Source organism: Aythya fuligula, chromosome 1 (assembly GCF_009819795.1).
Source record: "Aythya fuligula isolate bAytFul2 chromosome 1, bAytFul2.pri, whole genome shotgun sequence".
Classification (NCBI taxonomy): domain Eukaryota; kingdom Metazoa; phylum Chordata; class Aves; order Anseriformes; family Anatidae; genus Aythya; species Aythya fuligula.
This window is the reverse complement of record NC_045559.1, coordinates 147828591-147851424: the sequence shown is the minus strand read 5'-3', so window position 1 is coordinate 147851424 and position 22834 is coordinate 147828591. Positions and strand designations below refer to the sequence as shown.

Genomic DNA, 22834 nt, shown 5'->3' with positions numbered 1-22834 from the left:
TTGCAGGTACTCACTGGAGGTCTGAGAACCCCAAAATGCTGTTGCTACATTTTCCTTCCAAATCAGAAAGGAAAGTGTTACCATAGTAACATGACTATGTTAGAAATGTCTATTTGCATAGCACATATAAAAGTAGAGTTTTCTTATTTCCTCTCCAGGGTGGGAGCTTCAGGGGAATAGCCACGCTAAAGAGAAAACTTTAACCTGAACCCCCTCTCTAAAGATCTCCATGAAATCTACAGAACACTTCAGCTCGTAAGGCAAGGGAAAATACAACACAGAAAATAAATGCCGGCACACCTTGTCATTGTTAAATATGTGATGCAGTAACATCGATTTCCTGATTCTTTGGGCTTATTTCCTCATTTTCTCTGATGAGATACTTTTAAAGGGATTTGGATTCTGTTTGTATATGCTCTCATTACCATTATTTTTGGATGGTTGTTGTTTTTCCCAGAAGCAGTTTCTGCATTTCTTAATGTATGCATATATATGCATACATAAATACATATATATGTGTACACACACACACACATATATATGTAGAACGATGACAAGTTAAGACTATTTAATTGCCGCAAATGAATTTCACATCTTCTGGTGTAGATTCTGTGCAATCTCAAAATATATATTAGTAAAAAACAAAACAAAAACAACAAAACAAAAAAGAAAGAAAGAAAAAGAAAAGCTATCATTTTATATCCCTTGTGTTCTATACACCTATTATAAATAAGACATATCTTCCTTCTCCATCTCAGTGTCATAATTTATTTTATTCTTATGGACTGCAGGTTTGCCGTATGTGCTTTAACTTTGCAACAGAGCACCAATGAACTGCTGTGCCCATTACAGTACTTTCATGTACTGTGCAGGTACAGCACTAAGATAAACCAAAGCGTCAAAAGGCTCAGTCAGAAAAAAATTCTGTTTTACTTGTAGAGATGAGAAAGGCTTTTTTTCTTTCCTTTTTTTTTTTTCTTTTTAATTTTTTTTTTCCAACTTTACCAGTGATAGAATTACAGCTCATTTGACCTGTTGGCTTATAATCATCTTGGTCAGATTTGGCTCTCCGCTATTTTCTTAAATGCTTTCCCTGTGTTTAGTATAATGTGACAGTATAGCAGCTGAGTCTGCTTAAAAGTCTTCCGAAGCAGACTGCGTTTTTGCTACAGCTTCAAAGCTGTACATTTTATTGCCAGTACCGCAATAGCCCTGCCCTAATATATCCTCAGCGGCCTGCTATTGTCTTGTCCGCTCCAAGCTTGTTCACTTCCTGACAATACCCCTTTGTTCTACTGTATTGAAGGTACTATTTTTTCTGCACACTGGTATTTGATAACCGTGAATTCCTTCAAATGCAGCCCTAAGCCACTGCACTTGTTATTGTGTCTCCTATTTGCCTCTTAAACTTAGCATACCAAAGTGCTGTGCTACCTAAATGTTTTTTTCTTCCCAGCTTCTATTTTTGAGGCAGCAGTATTTAATTTCAACTGCAGCCAGCCCTTCCCTCCACCACCCAGTCCTGCTCTTGACTTGTTGACAGCCTAACTTTTTGGCTGGAAGGCTCCTTACTATCAAACACAATTTCTATAAATGCATTACCCATTCGAGTGAGGCTGCTGTAGCAGATGGATGGAGCACAGATCTCCAAACATTAATGTTCCATTAGTGATTCAGGAGGTGGAGTGAAAGGAAATCTTATGTGAAGGATGGCAGAGCCCTGGATAACAGAAATAAATGGAACAGTGACGGACTAAAGCAAGAGAACTTTAACAAGTCTTAGACATCAAGGTCTGTGTGACAAATCCAGTATGCACTGAGAGAGACACACAAAAGTCAGAAGATTGCATTTCAAGCTTGATATCCTAGAGCACCTTCCCAGGATGCCTAGAGCTATTAACATCCACGGATCACTCCATCTTCCCTTGGCTTTTGTACATGCCTGAACGCCTGCAGCACATGGCTTTGAGGATGATGAATGTAACAAGAGTACAGCAATCAGAATGGGCATCTTCTACATAAAAGTCTTCCAGCTTTTAGTGAATACTGATTCACCGAGAGAGGAATTCTACAGACTAGGTAAGCTGTCCAGCTCGAGTCGGCTCTCGGAGAAAGAGCTGTCGCCTTCTCTCCCCTGTGCTTGAGTCAATCCTAGCGCACAAGGCGTCATCACAAACCCCAACAGAAAGCATTTGACCAGTGAGTGTCCTCTACGCCTCAACTGTACCATAGAATTGGTTGTGTGTTTCTCAAACCTTGTAGTAAATGTTTGCTGGACTCTGAGGAGGCATCTCTTGAACTATGTACACCGGATGTCCATAGTCGCCGCTGACCTTTTCATAGTGGGGGCAAAAGACACTGTCTGCAGTCCTTAGAGGAATGATAATGTCACTGGGCTCGGAACCATTGTTGTTGCCACTGCGTTTTGGGGTGGCTAATGTACTAAGTGAGAGAGTTGTAGTGTGTTGCGGGGAATGCTTCCTGTGTCTTCTCCGGTACTTCAATAATAGAACCACCAAAGTGATGATGATGACGATGAAAATGATGCACCCTGATGCAATCCCTGCAAATAAGGCCACCTCTGAACCCAGTATACTGGAATGCCCAGCCTTACTGCCATCTGTGCTAGATCCTGGAAAGAATGGAAATACAACAGACAAAAGTTATTGCCGTCCTGTGACCCGTTTACACTGCTTAAAAATGTGTAGAGTAAGCAAGACTGGAAGAATTAACTGACAGCTAAACTTTGACAAACCAATTACCCTGTTAGATAGCTAAATGCAAACAGCCGAAGTCAGCAATCAATATTAAACAAGACTTTGTGTCTGTTGGTCTCACTTTTGTGCTGCTCCCAAATCACCCTGTTTCATACATCATCATCCATCAGCAGCAAGGACTGGCACTGACAAGGCAGCCTTTGATGCACACTGCATCTTTTAACAGATGCTGACCAGCTCAGAGCAGCAGAGAGGGGTGGGATAGGACTGCACGGGGAAAATAACACAGGGAAATGACAATTCTCAGAACAACTGGTACTATTTAATGTCACATAGTTCTTCTTCTATTTTATCCATCAGATATTGATTTAAGTGAAACTGTCCTTAGTGTCTCTTTATGTGGACTCCTCATGCTTACGAATGAAACAAAAGAGCTTGAGGCAGTGTGGGAGATGGGCAAAATGATTATGGAGTGTATCTGTTTGCATTATATAACTGTCACTTATTTAAAAGAAAACAACTACACATATCAGGTAGTCATAGAAAGCTCACATGCTGAATAGCCTGTTGAATATTGTCACATTATTTGTCACAAAAATTAAATTAATGTTCACTTGACACTTTTCTCATTTCAGAATTTGAGCTGACTTCCCTCTCTTGATGCTCCCTTACATGCAGAACAATGCTTCAGATGTTACGTCCACATAACTGTGAACTACTGGAACCTTAGCAGGAAATGGCTGAAGCCTGCCCTGTGACTGTCATATTGAAGGTACCAAATTACACAACTAGCACAGAAAATGTGCAGCCATTTTTGGGAACCTCAACATCAACAGTCAGCAAGCTTTGCTTTGTTACACTCCCACTTTATTGAGTTTTCCTCCAGAGAACTTGTGTTTTAGAAGTTAACTTTTTTCTTGCTTACTGTGTTTGAAATGCATCCTCAAGATTTTTGTTTGGAACCATCAGATCTCTTCATCTTATTTAGATAAATATTTTTTAAACAAATTTAAATTTAGTAAAAGACCAGCCAATCATGTATAGACTTCGCATGGTCAGTTAAAAGATCAGGACATTAATTATAGATGCCTTGAAATGAACTTTATAAATGGCTGTCGAGAACCACTTGATAATGTATTATACGGGAAGAGAAAGACAGAAAGACTCGTTCATCTGCCAGAGTACTAAATGTAAGGAGCATTTACCACCGTAAAGCTGCTTACAGAATGTTCTATCCAAAAACTTTCCTGTAAATGAGTGATATTCTTACAAGATGTAATTAACTTCTACTGCAATGTAAAAGAGGGGAAAGAGCAGCTGTTGCCAAAACTCAGAGCTCCAAAATCCTATCCAATGGAGCATCAGAACTGGCTTTTGCATCATCTCAGTATGAAAACATTTGATTTTCTGACGCTTTAATGCTAAAATAGAAATGTGTCTGGGGACAAAGGATGGTCTGCCAGAGCCCTTCACTTCTCACGTGAAACTCCATAATACCTACCTGAGTGGTCCTTCACAAAGGGACTGGTGGTGGAGCTCTTCCCGTTGGTACCAGCTTCCTGCTCAGGGCGCTTGGTCGGGTCTGTGCTCCGAGGTAACCCTGCAGAATTGGGATCTGTGGAAGAGAAAAATGACTCACTGTAGCTTAGGCATCTGATGATATTAAGCCTTATAGGCCGGCTATAGGTATCTTGTGAAACACGGATAGCTTTGAACAGAAGAATCTTTATGCAAAGGACTAGGAGATACAAGACTGTAATTTTCCTTTTAAAGCAAAATGGTTATATTAGTTATTTCAGAGGTTTAAATTGTGAGGCCATCTGCAGAAACTATAGGGACTCCTGTAATTGGCAAGAAAAGCTTTGCAGATGACATTTCAGTTTAACTGAGGAAGTTGATTGACTACTAAACCAACTTCTACTTAGAAGAATAATTCTTTCTTTCTGCACAATAGGTTATCTATATATGAAAAGAGACAATGAACAAAAACCTCTCTGTAACCACAATTCATAACAAGTAAACTATAGAAATATTAGCTTCCCTCCTTTCATGTATTTAAAATAATTTTGAACAATGTAGTTGTGGCTTTTGTTTTTAAAATGAAAATAAAAATGACTGAAACACGTAACTCCCAGGTGACCTTTCGTTCTAGGGAGCTCTCCAATGAAGAGATCTTATTACACCAACCCTCCTCCTGGAGAAATCTGTCAGTAGCTGAGGAGCAGAAAACAGGCTTTACTTTCAGACTGTTAGGGAGGAACAACCACACTAGATTCGGCTGGCTCTCTGCGCTATGCTAGCAAAAGAAGCCTGAAAACTAAAAGGACACTGAGACTGATCAAAGTGATTTCATGAAACAGCAGATGGTCTTTACCTTGTCCAACTTTCATGAGGATCTTCATGGTTTTTGTCTGGCACACCCCTCCCTCCTGGTTATCCAGGCCCTCCAAAGACCCATTTGATGTTGCTGATTAAAAAAAAAATAAAATAAATAAAAATAAAAATAAAATCAGGAAATCAACAGGCAAAGTGATGTGACATGAGTGTCTGAAAGCAGAAATCTTTCATCTACCAGGACCTGTCCTTGTTGCTCAGGCTGACCTATGGAAAGTTGTGAAATGTTGAAAGCCAAAGGAATGAATACATCGGTAAGCTGTACAATACATACAAATGGAGGAATGTGTTATCAAGGTTTCAAATTTACCCAGCAGCTTTTTTTCTACACACAATTGACTGACTGACTGACTGGGACGAAAACACGGCACCTTGCTAAAAGGTGATGGAGTCAGCTGAAAGGGAAGCCTCAAAGGAGCAAAGCACTGGAAATTTACCTTTTTTTTTTTTTTTTTTTTTTTTCCCAACAATATCTTTATAATCACCACATTACATCTGCTTCCTCTATTACAAATCTCCTGCTGGAAGAAGCAAAGGCATACAAAAGACCCAGGTGAAAACTGAGATTCTGCACTGATTGGAAAACCATTTAATATTTGAAAGTACAATCTCACTTTTCTCAGCATTGAGGAGCCTCTGCGGGGGCGGGCTGGTGGGGGGGACATGCTCTCTTCTCACAGAAACCTTCCAGCTCATGCAAACAAACGGGTGCTTTCCCCTGTGTTTATATTGTTCTCGCTTATCTCTCCACGCTTGCTGGGACTGCACACCCCCGCAAAATCCCGCCACCACAAGTCAACGTGTGTGTGTGAAGCACAGCTCCAGGGGAAGAGTCCAAAAGCCTTGAGTCACCTCCACAAGGGCTACACACCCCGACGGCTGCTGGTAAAAACCCTTCGGCTGCTCTTGGGCGTGGGACACCTCTGCCACCCTGTGCACCACACCGGGCCCTGGCCGTGGCGCAGCAGGTCCTGGAGCCATGGCTTCCCAAAGACCAGGCCCAGTCACACAACTGGGACACTGCAAATGAAACAGGCAGGGGAACGCTGCCTCGGTAGCCCCCACCAATGCACGTGGTCTCGCACCCTGGGTGTTTATTGGGTCTATGTATCCAAGGCCCCAAAAGCACAGACAAGCAGATGCATGCTTAAGCGCTGATACCGGGCCATTGACTAGAGAAAACAAACAGAAAATGAGGCAGTGCAGAGCTTGCCGCGGTTCTGGCAAACTGCTTAAGCAGCACTTTTCTACGTGTGCCTCCCCCTTTTCAGGCTAGGGATCTCATTCAACAAGGGCTTCACACTGCTCAGATCTTTGTTTTTAATTCTCACTCCTTCTCTTTCTGCTTCCTTGGGGATTTTCTTTCAAATGCGAGCAATGTATATTTCCTTATTCCTTCACAATGTCTTCCTAGCCCCATGGCAGTATTTTTCTTGCTCTAATCTTCTCTCTAGCTGTAAAGATATAAACCCCATACCGCTGAACCCTGCTTCCTAGCCTTTGATCTACTTCTTGTTTTTGTTCCACTCCTGCCTCTTTTGTGACTAACTCAAATTGCAGCCACCGTACGAACTTCCCAAACTGTGCTTTCTTTTCCTAAAATTCCCGTTTCCCTGTACACAGGCCCTCCCAGTTCCTCCTCTTGTTCTCTCCCCGCTGTAAAAACATGGCAATGGAAGTATGTGAAACTACTGCTTTTTTCGGACTTGCGAAAAGACTTTTTAAAATATAAAAGAGCACAATGAGTAATTTAAGATAAAAGCAGATCTGAAATGTGCCACTGCATTGCCAGGCTCAGAAAATAATGGAGACATATAGTTTTTTTTTTTTTTTTTTTTTTCCAGAGGGGAAAAAAATCAATACTAAGAACCAGTTCTGGACATAAATCAAATGTGTCTTTGCTGAAAGTGTTTTTTATGACCTATTTGCCAATGTACCAGAGCACAAGGACAAGGGAAAAAAGCAGTAAATAGAAATACCAAAGCTGAGCATCAACTGAAAGTGCAACTAATAAACACTGACTTTGTCTTGCTTTTTTGTTATTCTTCCTTTGCTTTTTAATCTAGGCTATGGGGGTTCACAGCTCTTTAAGCACCTTCTACTTAATTTTAATTGAATAGTGTTGCTTCTTCTGAACATCAATGCCTTTTTATTCTTTAAAGGCCTATCCATTTAACCTACAGAGCAGGAGACCTCAATAAGATGCAGAGGATGCAGTCTGACCTCAGTACAGAATAAGAAAGTAAGATGGCAAAAAGAATGTAAAATTACTTCAAATACAGTCTCCAAATGAGGGGGACCAAACGTACAATGAGTCTGGTTGTGTGCCTGTGCGAGTTCAATCTGCCTCGCTTGCTTGCTAAAAGAATGCTTTCATAGCTTTGATGTCAGATGAATGAATTTGCAGAAGTATTCACTTTTTCCACAGTTCTTCAAGGGTTTTCTGAAAGCCTACGTTATATAGCTCAGAGTAGAGTGCTACATCCTGAGGAACGGAGAATTTTCAAAGAGGAGCATTTCTGTGACAAAGCAAAGTTTCAATTTCAGCTTCTCTCTGTAATTAAACCGACAATTACCCAAGGCCATTGGAGGAAATTATTTCTCAAAATTCATTAAGACTATCGAAATATAACCTCACATATCCCCAGCGTACCAGGGAGAAAGTACGAAGTTTAAACACATAGTTTTAAGCTTTGAAAATCAGCACAGAGAGAGAGAAGTAATCTGGGACATCAGAGAAAACAGTTTCATACAGCTAATACCCCTTGACGGTTTAGTGTGCAGAAGTCAAACAAGGGAGTAAATACAAAATATTCCTCAAACACTCACTGCTGTCTTTTTATATTGATCTCCAACTGAAAATTATACCCAGTATAATCCATCCAAGCTCCTCCATTACACTGACATTTCTGCAGAAAAGTAACCCTGGACCTGGACCTGTGCTTATATTGATGTGATATTAAAAAAAAAAAAAAAAAAAAGTATCTGTAATATGGCTTTGGGTATAAACAGAGAAACATAACACAAATTCCTTGTGCTATGGAAAGGGAAACACTACTCTCTGGTTGTTTATATGGTCATATTTTAGAACCTCCATTTAGTTTATTTTATATACATATATATATTTATATATAAGAGCATTCTTTTACATTTTAGGTCTAAATATGGATATACTTGAGAGGAATTTACTCACACATAAACTATCATATATGACCCTGCGCTAAGACTAGAAACTACTTAAATATTAACATTTATTAATATTAATAAATGTAACTAATGATAACTATAAAGTTTCTCAGAAGTATTAAATGTTCTCAGGATCTCACACTTTATGTTAATACAGCAACCCATAGGAAACTAAAAGTATAATGCTGCTAAACAGCTAAGGAAATGCTTTTAAATTCTTTGATGGATAGATGCCTCTGATTTTCTGAGATCTGTCCTGTTCCACTGGTGAAAAGTAACATTTACAAAAATGAAACTTACAGTCAAAAGCAGATTAGATTATTCAGCTTAGAGTTTATCCACACCTACAAATAAATGCATATAATTAACCTAAAATCTCTATTAATTTTAAGACTTTCGGACAAAATCATAATAATTTATAGCCAAAGTTTGTCAGCAGTAAGTCAAAACTGCTGCTTGAGCTCTATATAAGCATCATGTGCCTGCATTCCTTGAATGCAACAGCAGCTGTCATTTTATAAGGAGTACAAGTTTGGATTTTTAACTTTCACTAAAAATGAATTCTTAAGAAATTATGGTTAAAAGTCTGCTGATACATCCTTACTTTGGAGAAGATAGTATACATTTTCAGTTTCATGAAACACTCTCTTAACATACCATCTCATTTACACAAGCAAAAATTAAATTATTCAGACCAAAGAATTTCATGCTAGCTCTTGCCTTCCCTTCTTTAAGATACATATATGGAATTGGTTGGTTGGTTGGTTTTTCCTAGGAAAAAAAAAAAAAAAAGGAACTAAATCAATGTATGATGCTTTACATTTATTTGCTTTTAAAACTTCACAAGATCTGTTTATTGTACAAAATGCATTAGTCATAAATGCAGAGGCAGGGAATCAGTGAACGAAACAGAATCAGCTGACAAGAATAGTTTCTGGCTATGATTCTTATACAGTCCCCATGGAGAGGAAGTAATATTACATTTTAATATGTCTTCATTTGATTGTTATTACCCTGCCTCCCAGGAGGCTAAGCCACTGCATGGATCTTGGCTGTTTTCAACCTATCAGGTTGGTAACACTGCTCTAATCAGAAAGAGAATTAAGCTGCTGGATTTGTGCCTGTATATAGCTTTTCATTCACAAAGAGATTAGAAATGAAGGCACAGTCACAAAAATTCAGCTTCCCTCACTCTTAAAAATACATATTACAAAATTAAAAAACACCATCACAATTACTTAAAAGGAAACACAAGTAGACTAAAATCTCAACCTCTTAATTCTGTTGCAATTATTACCCATACGTTTATGTTTAGAGATTTTGAGAAACATTACCTACTTGCCAAATTAAATGTCACATCCTTTGAACTAACATAATTTTATTACACATGCATTTCTGGACCCTGAATATGAAATGGACTACATGCCTGAAGAGGGAAATTATGAACATAATTCTTGGTTTTCCTCTGAAAACTATACAGACTTTAAGATGCAGATTACAAGAATGAGTGAGTGATCTCAACTAATGGGCGAGGGCAAAATTGGCTTTGCATGTGTGGACAATCAAAGAATTACACACAAGACACATCAAGAATTAATTGCTGCTGGTGTGGATCCATTAAGAAGGAAGAAGAGAACTACAGGTTTCTTTGGGGCAGATCAGTACTGTCCAAGAGTAGTGAAGTTCAACATCTTTTTTTCTTAAACACTCCTTGAAGTCAGCATCAGAAAACAGGTTGCTCAAAAGCAGAGCTAAATAAAATCAAATAACCCTATCCATCTCTACTTTTCCACAGCTGTGCTGTTTCTGTGCTTAGAAACAGAATGGAAAAGCCTACACAATGCAGCAGCAAAAATCCACAAAAGCTTTAGATCCAACAGTAGTAAGTTATTCTTAATACAAAGCTGCTCTTGATCTAATATGCAGTCAAGGATTAGTAAGCACATGTAAAGCTTTTGAGTTTTTTTTTTTTTTTTGAATTTTATTAAGTAACAGTACACTATTTTGGCCAGGCATCATGTGTTTATGCTCTGACTGCTTTCATCTGCTTTTGGTCTTTTTAATGACTTTCTTAGTAAAGCACCAAATAAAAAATTCTTCTTTCCCATAAATTATCTAAATTTATGTGACAGGTTTAAGAACACCAGAAATCACACACTGAGAAACCACAAATCACAGATCACAACATGGTGGTTGTTTCTAGACCAGCCAGGATGAAGAACAAGGCAGCTGAGGTAATAGGAAGAGTGTTTTAATTAAATGCAATTAAATTCCCCCTCCTCAACCTCCCCCCTCAACTTACTAGCAATGCTAGATCTGCATGGAGATCTGAAACAACCAAAAAAAATTGCTCAGGCCACTCACCAAAGAGCAGGTAGCTTGGCAAACACTTGGTGTTGGGTGAGCTGCAGAAAGTTTTGAGAGAAGACAAAGATACAAATTTCAACTACTAATAACTAACCATTTATGCTTGTTTGTAGTTACAAAAATTCAGATTGATACCAAAACCTTCATTATTTTATTTTAGCATGAAACTGTCTTCAAAAATGTAACTCAGCAGTCCCAAACCTGGACTGCAGGTGCTAATACTTAAATGCATTATGAATAGTTGCACCGAGTACAGTCGACATGTTGTTTTTGTTCCTGTCTGAAGGCTGGAGATTTCCTCTCCAATTTGTGCTTGAACAATATAATCCCATCCTACCTTTTCTACTGATCTTATAGAAACAAAGAAAAACAGTCATTAAACATGTATAAACAAAACACGCTTTACCAATCATTTTGTATTTTTCTAACGTTTTGTTTGTTTGTCCTATTTGCAAAGTCAAGGTGGCAGCAGAATTAATGTCTTGAGCTCCATGAACTGAAAACCATTCAGAAACTCCTGCTGACTCAATCTTATTTCATAATTTATTCAAATTAACATAGAACTTCTCTTAAACTGAAGTTTATAGTATTTTTAAATACTCTTATAGCCAGCTTTTTTTTTTTTTTCCTGTATCCATACAAGGGGAACTCCTATGCGACTGAAGGAAAGGACAAAAAGACTCCATTCTTTTTCAGTTCTCATCCTTGTAATTTCTTAAATTATATCCTATGCTATATGTCTCAGGATTTATATCTAAACAGGATCCACAAATTATATTCTGCACAGCAAGTAAGCAGCAATGCCCTCCCCAGTCAAGCTAAAACCAGAACAAATTGAAGTAAAATAAAAAGCAGGCCTCTGGAAGAAGGCAAAGGCTCTGCAGTGGAATTTTGTGATTCACTTTTTTAACCACTACTCTGAAATGTGTACTCTTGTCCAAATGTGAATGGTGTGACTTGTGGTACTTAAAACAGACTTATGGTAATAGGGGTCTTTATAAAATTCCCTATAAAATTCTCTACTTATATTCGTATGTCAAAAGAGGGACATTTTTTTCTACTGTTTAATTTCTGGAGGAGTGCAACATGGAGGACACAACCAAGACAGAGCCAATCAGTTCCGTACTGTAAAATGCCTTGGTATATACCTTGCAAATATCAACTTTTTAATTCCAGGGATACCTCTGGAAATCCATAGATTCTCCTTCCTGTGTCTCATATCACCTGGCCAAAGAAGGATCACCAAAGCGTTAAGCACAAAATAGGGAGAGAGTACTTGTAGAGTTTTCCCCTTTTTGTATATTCAGAATGATTCTATTAATTCCAAGGAGACATGACATCACACAACAAGAGTAAATGTGGTAAAATACATGCCCTTTATTTATTTTATTTTTTAAACAAAAGACTTTCAATTAAGGTAAAGAGACACAGTAAGCAACATGGAGCTGGGATGTACCAAACAGGCTGTGAGTTCGAACTGGTTTCTTCTGCCTATCATTTTAAAAACAGCACCACTTTATCTCTTGGTTAAGGAATGCCACAGCTTAAGTGTACTAAACAGTACATTATTTGCTGCATTATTATCCAAAACATAAGGTCATAATATCCACCTACTGTGTCAAAAGCCTACTTGCTTCACTGTTACTGTGTCCCTTTTCTAAAATTCTTTTAGAAAGATTTAGAGATGATAAAAAAAAACAACCACATCTCAATGTTGCACCACTGTGAATGACAATTTATCTCTTTCATTACAGTTAAGCTTTTCTAAAAGTATTTCAGTTCTGTATTTCACATACTCTGAGAAATGTTTTCAGATAATGATCTACTGCACACATGGTTGCTTCTAGTTTACATAAACAAATTATATATTTGTGAGTGCTGAAGTAACTGTGGCAGATGTAAGCCCACTAATTATGATGTATTCAGTGTATATCAGAATGTATGCATCTAAAACAGATTACTAGCTAGTTAATTTCACCAGCCATAAGCAGATATTTTACATAGTTTATCCTTTCTCATGGCATACTACTGGCAAAAGCCTCTCATGGATGAGAAGAAATAACTTCCTCCTACAACAGTGAGCTTTGCTTAACAGTTCAGCTGAACAGAACTAATACAATTAGTTAGCATTCAAGTTACACTGATTGTCGCTAATGACAAGTGGCCTTGCTGGAAACAAAAGCAGAAGCTTTAACATTAAATGAATGAGGACCTGTATCACAGGAACTCAACATCACTTTTCAAAGATATTCATCTGTCTTGAAAATCTCTCTGGTTTCTGTCTGTAGCACTTGGAAAATAAAGGGTTATAGTGAAAGTTCATATTAAATAAATAACAAACCTCTTGCTCATTCTACTGTCACTAATTGCATGCAATGATATTAATGACCCAGTAATTGCTATACGAGTAGCACTGAAGTGGAAAACATCATTCTGAGGCAGAGTTCATCTCTAGGTGGTAGGACTTCACTACTGACTGAGTTAATGCCGAGTGACAGTTCAGAATATAACACTGTAGATGAGAAAATGTGCCAGTCTGTTGGTTATAACAGTTTAGATGGACATGACATTATTTGCTTTGACCACAGAGAGTCCAGGAGTAACCCCAATAAACTGCCACAGTCACAGTTTGCCCTATAGATGAACCTCATTCCTTTCAGGGGAGATGCTCTGTACTATAACAATCTAGAGCAATTTTCCACATGTTTGCCTCAATAAAAGAATACCTTCATCTCCTGCTTTTACATCAAGCACAACAAAAGTGTGCTTTATTGCAAAACACAAAAGCTATTTACATCATTTAACTATCCTTCAGCAACACAGAGTTTGGCACCTTAGTTCTAAGATCAGTTATGATGCTATTGGATGACTATGCACTTGCCGAAGATAATCAGAAGTTAAGCACTGTTTTGATTTCTGCATGCTTATGTTTGTGTTTAGAACTTTAAAATGCCCACAGAGTAAAAACTTAATGAGGAAACACTGCTAAAAGAAAGCAATCTGAATTTCCAAGGTGTTACAGGACCTTTAGTCCTACTACTTGACATAAGAAATTAAGGGATTCAACTTCTTTGGAAGTTATCACATAAGCCTATCTTGGTTCATCTGAAGAAACTCAAATGGGATGCGTACGTTAATCCTCCAGCATTTAGAATGTTGAAAAGTCGTAACTAGACGGGAGAATGGATACTTTTACTTCTAATAATGGTGTTCATAGAGATTTTAATATTTCAGAACTATCGTAATAGGATAACATTATAAAGCAGAGATATTTGTTTGACAACACAAATTATTTAATAGTATCATGATTCTGCTACGAAACCTGCTATGGCAGACTCTGGAACGCAGGTGGAATCAGAATTGCAGCACAGGCTGAGGCAACTGCCTGGAAAGCATCTTTGCAGAAAAGGCTGTGGGGGTCCTGGTGGACCCCAAGTTGACCACAAGCCAGCGATGGGTTGAGGGAGGTGATCCCTCTCCACCACTCAGCACTGGTGAGACACATCTGGAGAGCTGTGTCCAGGTCTGGGCTCCCCACTGTGAAAGAGATTGGACATACCAGAGCAAACCCAGCAAATGCCCATGAAGATGATGAAGTCTCCATAGTTGGAGAAACTCAAAACCTGGCTGGACATGGTCCTGGACAGTTAACCCGCTGTAGCCGATCCTGTTTGAGCATGGGACTAGGCCAGCTCCAGAGGTGCAATCCAAATGGCTGAGTAACCTTCCTGTGATTCTGTGAACAGCTACACTATTGTGGTCTAATACATTTATGTGCTAATGTGTAATACTCGAAGAACAATTCCTTCTCAGCTTCCCTGGCAGGGTTTGGATTCAGAGTTGTTTCTCTCACAGAAGCTCTCTGAGCATATGAGAAAAAGTCTGCTGTTGCAGTTTAGTTATTTTTGCTGTCTTCATCTACAGAATAAAAAATCAACAAATCATGCTAACAAAGGCCTGAACATGCTTTTTAAAACCAGCCTTATCAGCTTAGCAGGAACTCTTCTCTGAGAACTACTATAACTACCTTAAGCCTAATCCTGCTTTTACTCACAAAAATATTTCTGTGATTTCCTTGGAACTGCAAAAAAGCAACTGGATATTGCCATTAGGGCTTAGTCTTATAGTTAGATTTATCAGAAAAAAATTGTGAAATATTCTTCCTCCAAAGTTTCCAGGATTGACTAAAATCAGGAAATAACGTATAAACTGACATTTAACCCTGTTTTCCAGACATTTCAATCCTGTGCTTTAGCTAACTAATGCAGTTCTTAGACAAAAGTACATTTCCCACCAATTCAACTATGTAAAGACTTTAATGTGAAAAACAATTTCAAATATTCAAAAACAGTTTCATTAAAGCTTTTATAAATGCTTATACAGTTCTTGGTCTTTTATTTCAGGAATTAAAATGCTATAATATATAGCAGATATAAGCAACTGCATAAAATAAAGACCAGTCATCACACTTTGACAGGTATATGCTCATCATCAAACTTATGTACAAAATGAAAGTTAAATGTGTTTCAACATGCTGGTGTCATTCTAAGTTTTAGTTCAGACTACTTTCCTCATATAGTGTAATGCATCTCCCCAGTATAAACCTCCTCTATTTAAAGTTACTCATAACCCATGTATAAAGCATAAAAAGTACTTGCTCAACCCAACCCTCTTCTGCACGTAGTCCTATTAAAAATGTGTATATGTAAATGCAGGAATATATACAACTTGCAGAAGATCAAGACAAACTGTTTTTTGCAAAGTACTTGATATGTGTAATACATATATATATAAAAAGACTTTTAAATGAGAATACTGTATTCTCCTTTGTGAATGTACTGTATTTTCAGTATATATAAATTAAGAACTAATAAAAATAACAAAGTGAGAGAAGTGACTAAAAATATTAAACAGTCTCCTATGAAATTTTAAATCCTGTTTAATTCCTGAGCATTTCCTAAATAATTCTAAGTGAACAATTTGACTTCATTTTCACCTGATTCCATATCTATTTGGAATATGTGGGGAGTGTGAGGGAGGGTAAATGTGTTTTTTTCACAAGATGCCATCAATTAACAATCTGAGCATTCCTATCTTTCATTTCCTTCCCTTAGGAATTGAGAAATAATAACAGATTTCCTGCTGAACTATCTCTGTCTGCTTTAAAGGAGATAAACGGTCAGTATTGCCTAGGTAATGGCACTGAATATGAACAAAGTCCATCAATCTAAAGTAGCCTTACAAGACCTGTGTGGTCTGGGACAAAACCCCAAAGGACGATGACTCCATTAATCCTGTAGGTCTTAGACTCTGTTAGAAATCTGAAGCTGCACAGACACTGATTTTTTTTTTCTCCAATAATATTATTTGTATGAGCAGTATTTATATTTAATTCAACAAGAGCTAAGTGGTATTGCTGATATATCCCTTAAAAGACTCTCAGCAATGTCAAAGATTGACCTCTGGGTATCATTTTACACTAAGAAGAAATCGTTTAATTTTCTGAAGGAGGAGGAGGAGAAAGGAAAGAAAAAAATAGGATCTTTGTGCAAGAGGAATCAGGGTGGCTATTATCACATAGGCTTTCATTAACACCACCAAAAATAAATAACACTAGATTGCTGAGCTGTGCAGTCTTTATTAAAAAGCATCAATAATATCTATGTTGCAAAGAAATGGCACTGAAATTTTGATACAGTTTTCTCCTGGTTTTGGCTAGTTCAGAATTAACCTCAAAACAAAGAAAAATCTAGTTTTCTTTTGGGTGCGCTTGCTAGGTGTTTGCAGGGTACTGCAGACTGAATCCTGTGTCAAAGATGTGTCAGAATGTCCAGCCAGGCAGATTAGCTAGTGTTTGGTCAGAATACTAAAATAGCATTTTAATGTAAATCTATTTGGCCAAGCAAATAAATTTATTCTTCCCAATTGGGCCGTATTTCAGGGCACAATCTATATTGTCCTTTAATGTGTTCTTCCTCAGACAGTTATTGCCCTTTAATTGTAGCAGGATGACAAAGTGAAAACATAAAAGCCTTGGGATTTTTTTTTTAAACCCAGCTAATGCTAAAGTTTCAGAACAACTGTTTCCATTTTAAAAGCCACCAGACTATTACTAGCATTTATCTAAAATGCAGCACTGCTAGCCAGTATAACCCTTTAAATCAGACAGAGATTAAATACATACATTTTTTAATTTAAGCCAGAGGCCAATTATGTATGTGGGTCACTTGAAAAAAGTTGACAAAAAACGTTTAAGGAAAGCTGCATATTGCATTTTGCCAATGTCAAAGCCAATGAGCATCATTAGGCAAGCTTGCTCAGCTAATGAGGTCACAGGCAGAGAAAGCACTTTAGAGGAACCTTTTCCAGGACCATTCTGCAGCCCCTCCCCAAGTCCGAAGTATTTTTCACTTGAAAAAAAAAAAAAAGGCAAAAAAACACACACCCACAAAACAAAACAAAAACCATATAAATATTATTTACACATTTCAAGCAGGTAAAATTTCATCGTAGGTGATGTATTCTTTTACACTGATGATGTCTGTGTATAAGCCTCTTTTTTATGCAAAAGAAGAGATGAAGCGAGCAGAGTATGGATTTACTTAGCCAAACTATCTCAGGAGTGTGATGGTGGTTTGAAAACTAGCAGCACTGCTCCCTTCCCTCTGGCAAGGTAGCTTCCTACTGGCTTCCCTTAGGCACTCCTTCAGTGCAAACTCAATGTACTCCAGTACTCTCTATGCCCTGTGACTAAAGGCCAAGTTTGCTGGGAAGGGTTCAGGACAACTCCCATTCACCAAAAGTAAACATTTTTAGCATAGTATATATGCCTATACTATACTACCACGTCTCCCTCCTGTACAAGAAATGCTGCATCTGAGAGAGATACTGAAGCTACAGAAGCTACAAGATACATGATAACCCAAGCACTTGCAGATCTTTCTCTTACAGTCAAGGAGATTCCCATTCATTCTAAGCCATCCACAACAGCAGAAAATTATACTTCATTCCCAAAGCACGCAAAGACATAAAAGGACTTTTTGATGCAAACATTAGAGTTGCAAATTTACACACCCTTCTTCTCCTTAACTTTGCCCTTCACACAGGTATTTATGTTGTTGGGCATGATGTATCTTCATGCATTTGATTAAGGATTTCCTTAGAGACTTATGATATGTTAGCTAAATGGTTGCATATTTTAGGATAATTTAACCTTAATATGTCTGTGATCTCAAGTACATTTGACCTTCCCCAGTTCTGCTGAAAAGAAATCAGGTAGCTATAGGAAATGAATCTATTAGTTTTCGAGGAACCAAAAATTGATGATGGCCAAGAACAGAAAAGCAAGGACATTGTTACATCATTTATTCACTTTCATGACACCATTCAGTATCATCTTTCCAAGTACTGCCCTTCACAGAATTGAATCCTGATACTTGTACATTGAGGAATATCTTGTGCTGCTGTTTTTCCAAAAAATGGATTAGATTTAGATTATTGTTGGATTATAGTACCATTAAATATGAAAGGGGGTATATCAGAAACTCCTCAACATTTCTACTTTAAAAAAAAAAAGTGAATTAAGAAATGGGAAAAGTTATGTTTTTATCTGCTTATAGCCAGGGAAGGAGTGAATAGAAAAGATCTGCTGTATCTATCATGAATACATCTGAATGATATAAAAATTATGGCTTGAAGAATTCATGTACAATCACATTTCCTAAAGGTACACAGGGCTCAGGAAGCTTCTTCATCCTGTGTTATAACTCCTCAACTAACTCTATTACTCAAAGGCTCCTAAAATGACTAACCCCCAAATGTAAATAAAGATTTTACTGTTTAATACAGCTCCACAAACCACATATTATTACCTTAGAAAAACATATGATGTTTTCAAATAATGGCAAGACAATAAGGGTACATGACGATACAGAAAACATTGTTAAGGGCTGACAGCAACCTGTCTGAATAAGCAGCACGAGCTTAGTCTGTAGATCCAGCCACAGACAGCACTGCAGAAACGCTGGGCTCAGTGAACTCTTGTCTCAGGTTGTTTGATGCCCCTCACTCGAGGGAATATATCGCAAATTTAAAATATCTCAAATTTAAAAGCTGACATATAAAGTACGTGGGTACATTCACTTCAAAGCACACACACACGACTCAAAAAACACCACCACCACCACCAAAAAAAACACACACATTTCCCAAGCAAACTGAAAGGAAAGAAAGAAAAAAGGAGCAATGTTTGCGTGTCTGAGACAGTGGGAGAGAGACCCAGTATACTCATTCAGGCCTCAGCACACCTGTTAAATTACAGGCCTAGGAACAGGGATTTATGCAAATGACTTATGGTCCAATTTGCGTACATGATTAAGATGTATTGTATTACATTCAGAAATGACAGTAAACATCCTGACTACCAGAACTTGTGTCTGACAAGGCTGCATGACGTCTTATGCTTTTGAACGCAAACTGTTAAAATGCTATCTAGCTCCAGTGTCTCTGTAAAATGGTGTCCTAGCTGAGCCTTGGCCTAGTTTCCTGCCCCTCTTGGTGTTTCTGAGGCCAGCATCACTGACTGCATTGTCTTCTTCATGAATGACACAAAAACGAGCGTTTTAGCTTCAGGATGGCCGGGTTATCAGGGTGTTTTTTTTGTCCAGCCTATTAAAATATATAAGCTGCTGCAGCTGGGTTAATACGCTAGCAATACAGTGATAAATCAGCCATTTGTTCATGCAAGAACGAGCATGGAAAGTAATATCCGTGCACTCCAGTATTACTGCAAGGCCAGTGTCATTTTTGAGGCATTAGGCTGAAGGCTGAGCAAGTTCTATCAATGAAACTACCCTGTAATCTTCCAGGAAATGCAACATCTGTTATGTCTTATTGTTGTAATGAAATAATTATACAAAACTAATGAAAATGAGCTGGACTTAAAAATTCTCCAGGTAAATCCATGACGTGGATACGACAGAACTGACAGCGTATCAGTAAGCTCCATTTGTGCCCATGTTTTTCAAGTAATAGTAACAATGCCATTTGCTCCATTATAGCTGCTCTGCTGTTGATTTTTTTTTTTTTTTAAGCAGCACTAAATAATGAATGTCATTAAAGCCAACTATTTGAGCATGGTTGTTTTTATGTTCTACATCCTCCTTGTTGTTACAGACAACTATCTCTCAGCATCTAACCTTGCAGCTTTCACCCCAGTAAATCTCACCGTATTTCAGTGGGAACTCTGACAAAGTTAAATGTTCTGTGAGTGGGATCAGGTTTTTATATACTCACTGACTGAAGTGAGAAAGTACTTGTACTAAGTGATGTTTTTGTCAGACTTTAAAAACAATAAATAGTGTTTTATGTCTTCTCAGACTGTTATTTAGAAAAATATGTCATTTCTATATATATTTATTACTGCTAATTCTTACTTAATTTCTGTGATATACAATCTGTTTTATACATAACGATACAGTGTGTACCGTTATGGTTATAACTGGGTAGTGATCATTAATTCATATTAAATGTAATTTCTGTTCCCATTTTAAAAGTACTTGCTTAGAGAACATGTAAAATTAGCAATATTTTAAACTAAGAAATTAAGAAATATTTACTGTGGCAGACATTACATAGTTACCAGGCCCTTTGAACACTGTAATTTCAAGGAGATGGGAGAAATAAGACACACCAGTATGTAACTTCATTGTAACTGCAGATAAACCAATGCATAGACTTTGTCTAGCTCCTACTAAAAGGTGATCATTGCTCAAGACTTCAGAAATCCCCATGGGGCTAAATGAGATCTGCAGGCCACAGTATTAAAATGACAAAACCTAAACTAATGCAAATTGTTGTTGCACTGCTGAAATCTCAGCTTATGCTAACCCCTGATGTACAACATTAACTTTACAAATCATAAGTAATTTGAATCACGAAACTCAGGTTACCTCCAGATTAGCTTTCAGGTATAGATTCCTGATCAGCCTGAAGCTCACAGAGCTTAAATTGCTGGACACAGGCCCTGTGTCATGCACATCCATTCAGCAAGTCCAAGACCATGAAAAACTCAAGATCATGCTGCATCTGGGATTTGCCCAAGAACATGTTTCCTGAAAGAACCCCTGGATCACTTGGAACAAAGGCCAACCAACAGGTTACCTCAGCTGGACCACTCTAGCCCTACTCCTGGCGTTAAGGGTACCCATGGGCAAGGCCAACAGCATGGTGCATTAGCAGAGCTGCAAGCAGGAAACACACCATGCTTTAGCTGTGCACAGCCTTTCAATATGAATATAGAACAAAAAATCGTGCACAAAAGGAGAAGCTCCGTGCAGGCACAGTAGTACAATCTATTTTGGTGTACATGAATCAAGGAAAAAAAGATACAAAGGCCCTACAGAAATCAGCAATAATGTCAAAAATGTGCTGTTGAGAAAATATTGTTGGAGGAAAAAGAAATACAAACCCATTCAGAGTCTTCTTGGTTTGCTTATCATGTATGACACAAAATACAAAGAAACAAACAACTATATTTAAAAGAATGAACAACTGTTATTTTGCACTTACATATGACGTAATAATCTTTGTTCTTCTGAAATTCCAGGCCCCAGAGATTAGGGCTGAACTCTTGAAACTTGATGGTAAACTTAACATCTTGATCTGGCTTGGCACAGTTGAGTAGAGGTGTATTGTCCTTTCTAATAGCACAGCTATCTGCTTGGTCTTTATCAACCATGTAGACCTTATAATATTCATACTGGCCAACAGTTTTAGAGTCCACCTTTGGGCATATAATATCCAGTTTGTCTCCTATCTGTGGATATAGTACCAATCCTTGTCCAGGAAGGAATCTAAAAAGAAAGAAAAAAAAAAAAAAAAAAAGGTAAATGTGAAACACTTGATAAAATCTCATTCAGAAAAGTAGCAATTGCAATGGACAGAAAGGAAAAAACACACGGTTTCCAAAACCAAAATGACAGAGTGAACAAACCAGATCTTAATAGTTTAGGCCTGACTCAATTTAATATCAACAAGATGTTTATTTAGATCTTGGAAATTACAGATGGATTGAGTTTTACAGTCTTCATCCCAGTTTTGGGAACTCTGGAACGTTTTATGTCTTTGGCAGGAACTGCGGTTTGTTCCACATTTGGCCATTCACAGGAGCCAGTGCAACGTATGAGGGGCTACAATACTGTTTTTACATGTTGGTAATATTTCTACTATTCTTGCACATATTTTGCTAATTTTGGACATGGGAGAATGACAAGAATGATTGTTCATTTGGAGCACAAATGTGGGAAAGGAAACAACTTAGACTTTCAGACTTAACAACATATTGCGACGTTGATTAATGTTACTAGTATAGCACAAAGGAACATCAGTCACTCGTCAGGATGATGCTTACAGACCTAGGATCAACTGGAGATCTACTCAACCCAAGGATGCACATGCTTCTGATAAAACACTCTTCCAAGACACGATGATTACCACACCACAGTGATTTCTTTGTAAACTCCAATATTACATCGTTATTTTATCTTCCCCCCCCCCCCCCCCCCCCCCCCCGGTGCTACAAATGAAACACAGGTGTGCTTTTGTCTTTGTATAGATGGAGATAGATGGGAGACTTCTTAGACTGGCAGTGAGCTTTAGTGTTTGGGGTCAGACTTAATCTTATTGTATCATTCCCGTTGGTATTAATTACCAGTCAAACATCAGCACTTCTTCATGAAAGGAAAATATAAATAATTACTTAGAGCATTGATTTATCCACAAAATGAGGAGCCTTATTCTTACAAGGACAAAAGCTACAGCAGGTTTGTTTGTTTGTTTCCATTCTCCTTAAGATATATTTGTTTCATTTAAAGCTAAGAGTGCAGTTTTAGAACTACAGCCAACGATACAATGTCGTCTAATGCACCAACCTAAAAGCCCGACTTTCTTTCCTCTTTCTCCTGCCTGCCAGCCTTTTCGAAAGAGCTTCTTTAATGGAGAATCGGCCTGAAAAACTGACTGAAACAATTGCTGCCTAATGAACACCCTTCTGCAAGCGCTAGTGCTAAACAGCACATGTAGTAAATCTAGCTTATTCACAGGCAGCCTTCCTGGAAGCTTATTAGAATATTAAGGCCCAGGAACAAAGCTGTAGGCGTAGATCACCCCCA

The 22834-nt window shown here is 38.0% G+C and overlaps 1 protein-coding gene across 2 annotated transcripts in view; it reads right to left on the bottom strand.

The window, feature by feature from the left end:
- Positions 1–494: 494 nt before the first annotated feature.
- EFNB2 (ephrin B2) overlaps positions 495–22834 on the bottom strand; it is a 42492-nt gene continuing 20152 nt past the window's right edge. The window contains exons 2-5 of one of the 2 annotated variants that reach the window (XM_032199007.1): positions 21234–21517; positions 5092–5184; positions 4219–4332; positions 495–2632 (exon numbers count right to left, since the gene is read on the bottom strand). In XM_032199007.1, coding sequence (XP_032054898.1) covers positions 2250–2632; positions 4219–4332; positions 5092–5184; positions 21234–21517 — 874 coding nt within the window. In that variant the 3' untranslated portion in view covers positions 495–2249. The remainder of the gene's footprint in view (positions 2633–4218; positions 4333–5091; positions 5185–21233; positions 21518–22834) is intronic. The other variant, XM_032199015.1, reaches the window with a different exon arrangement.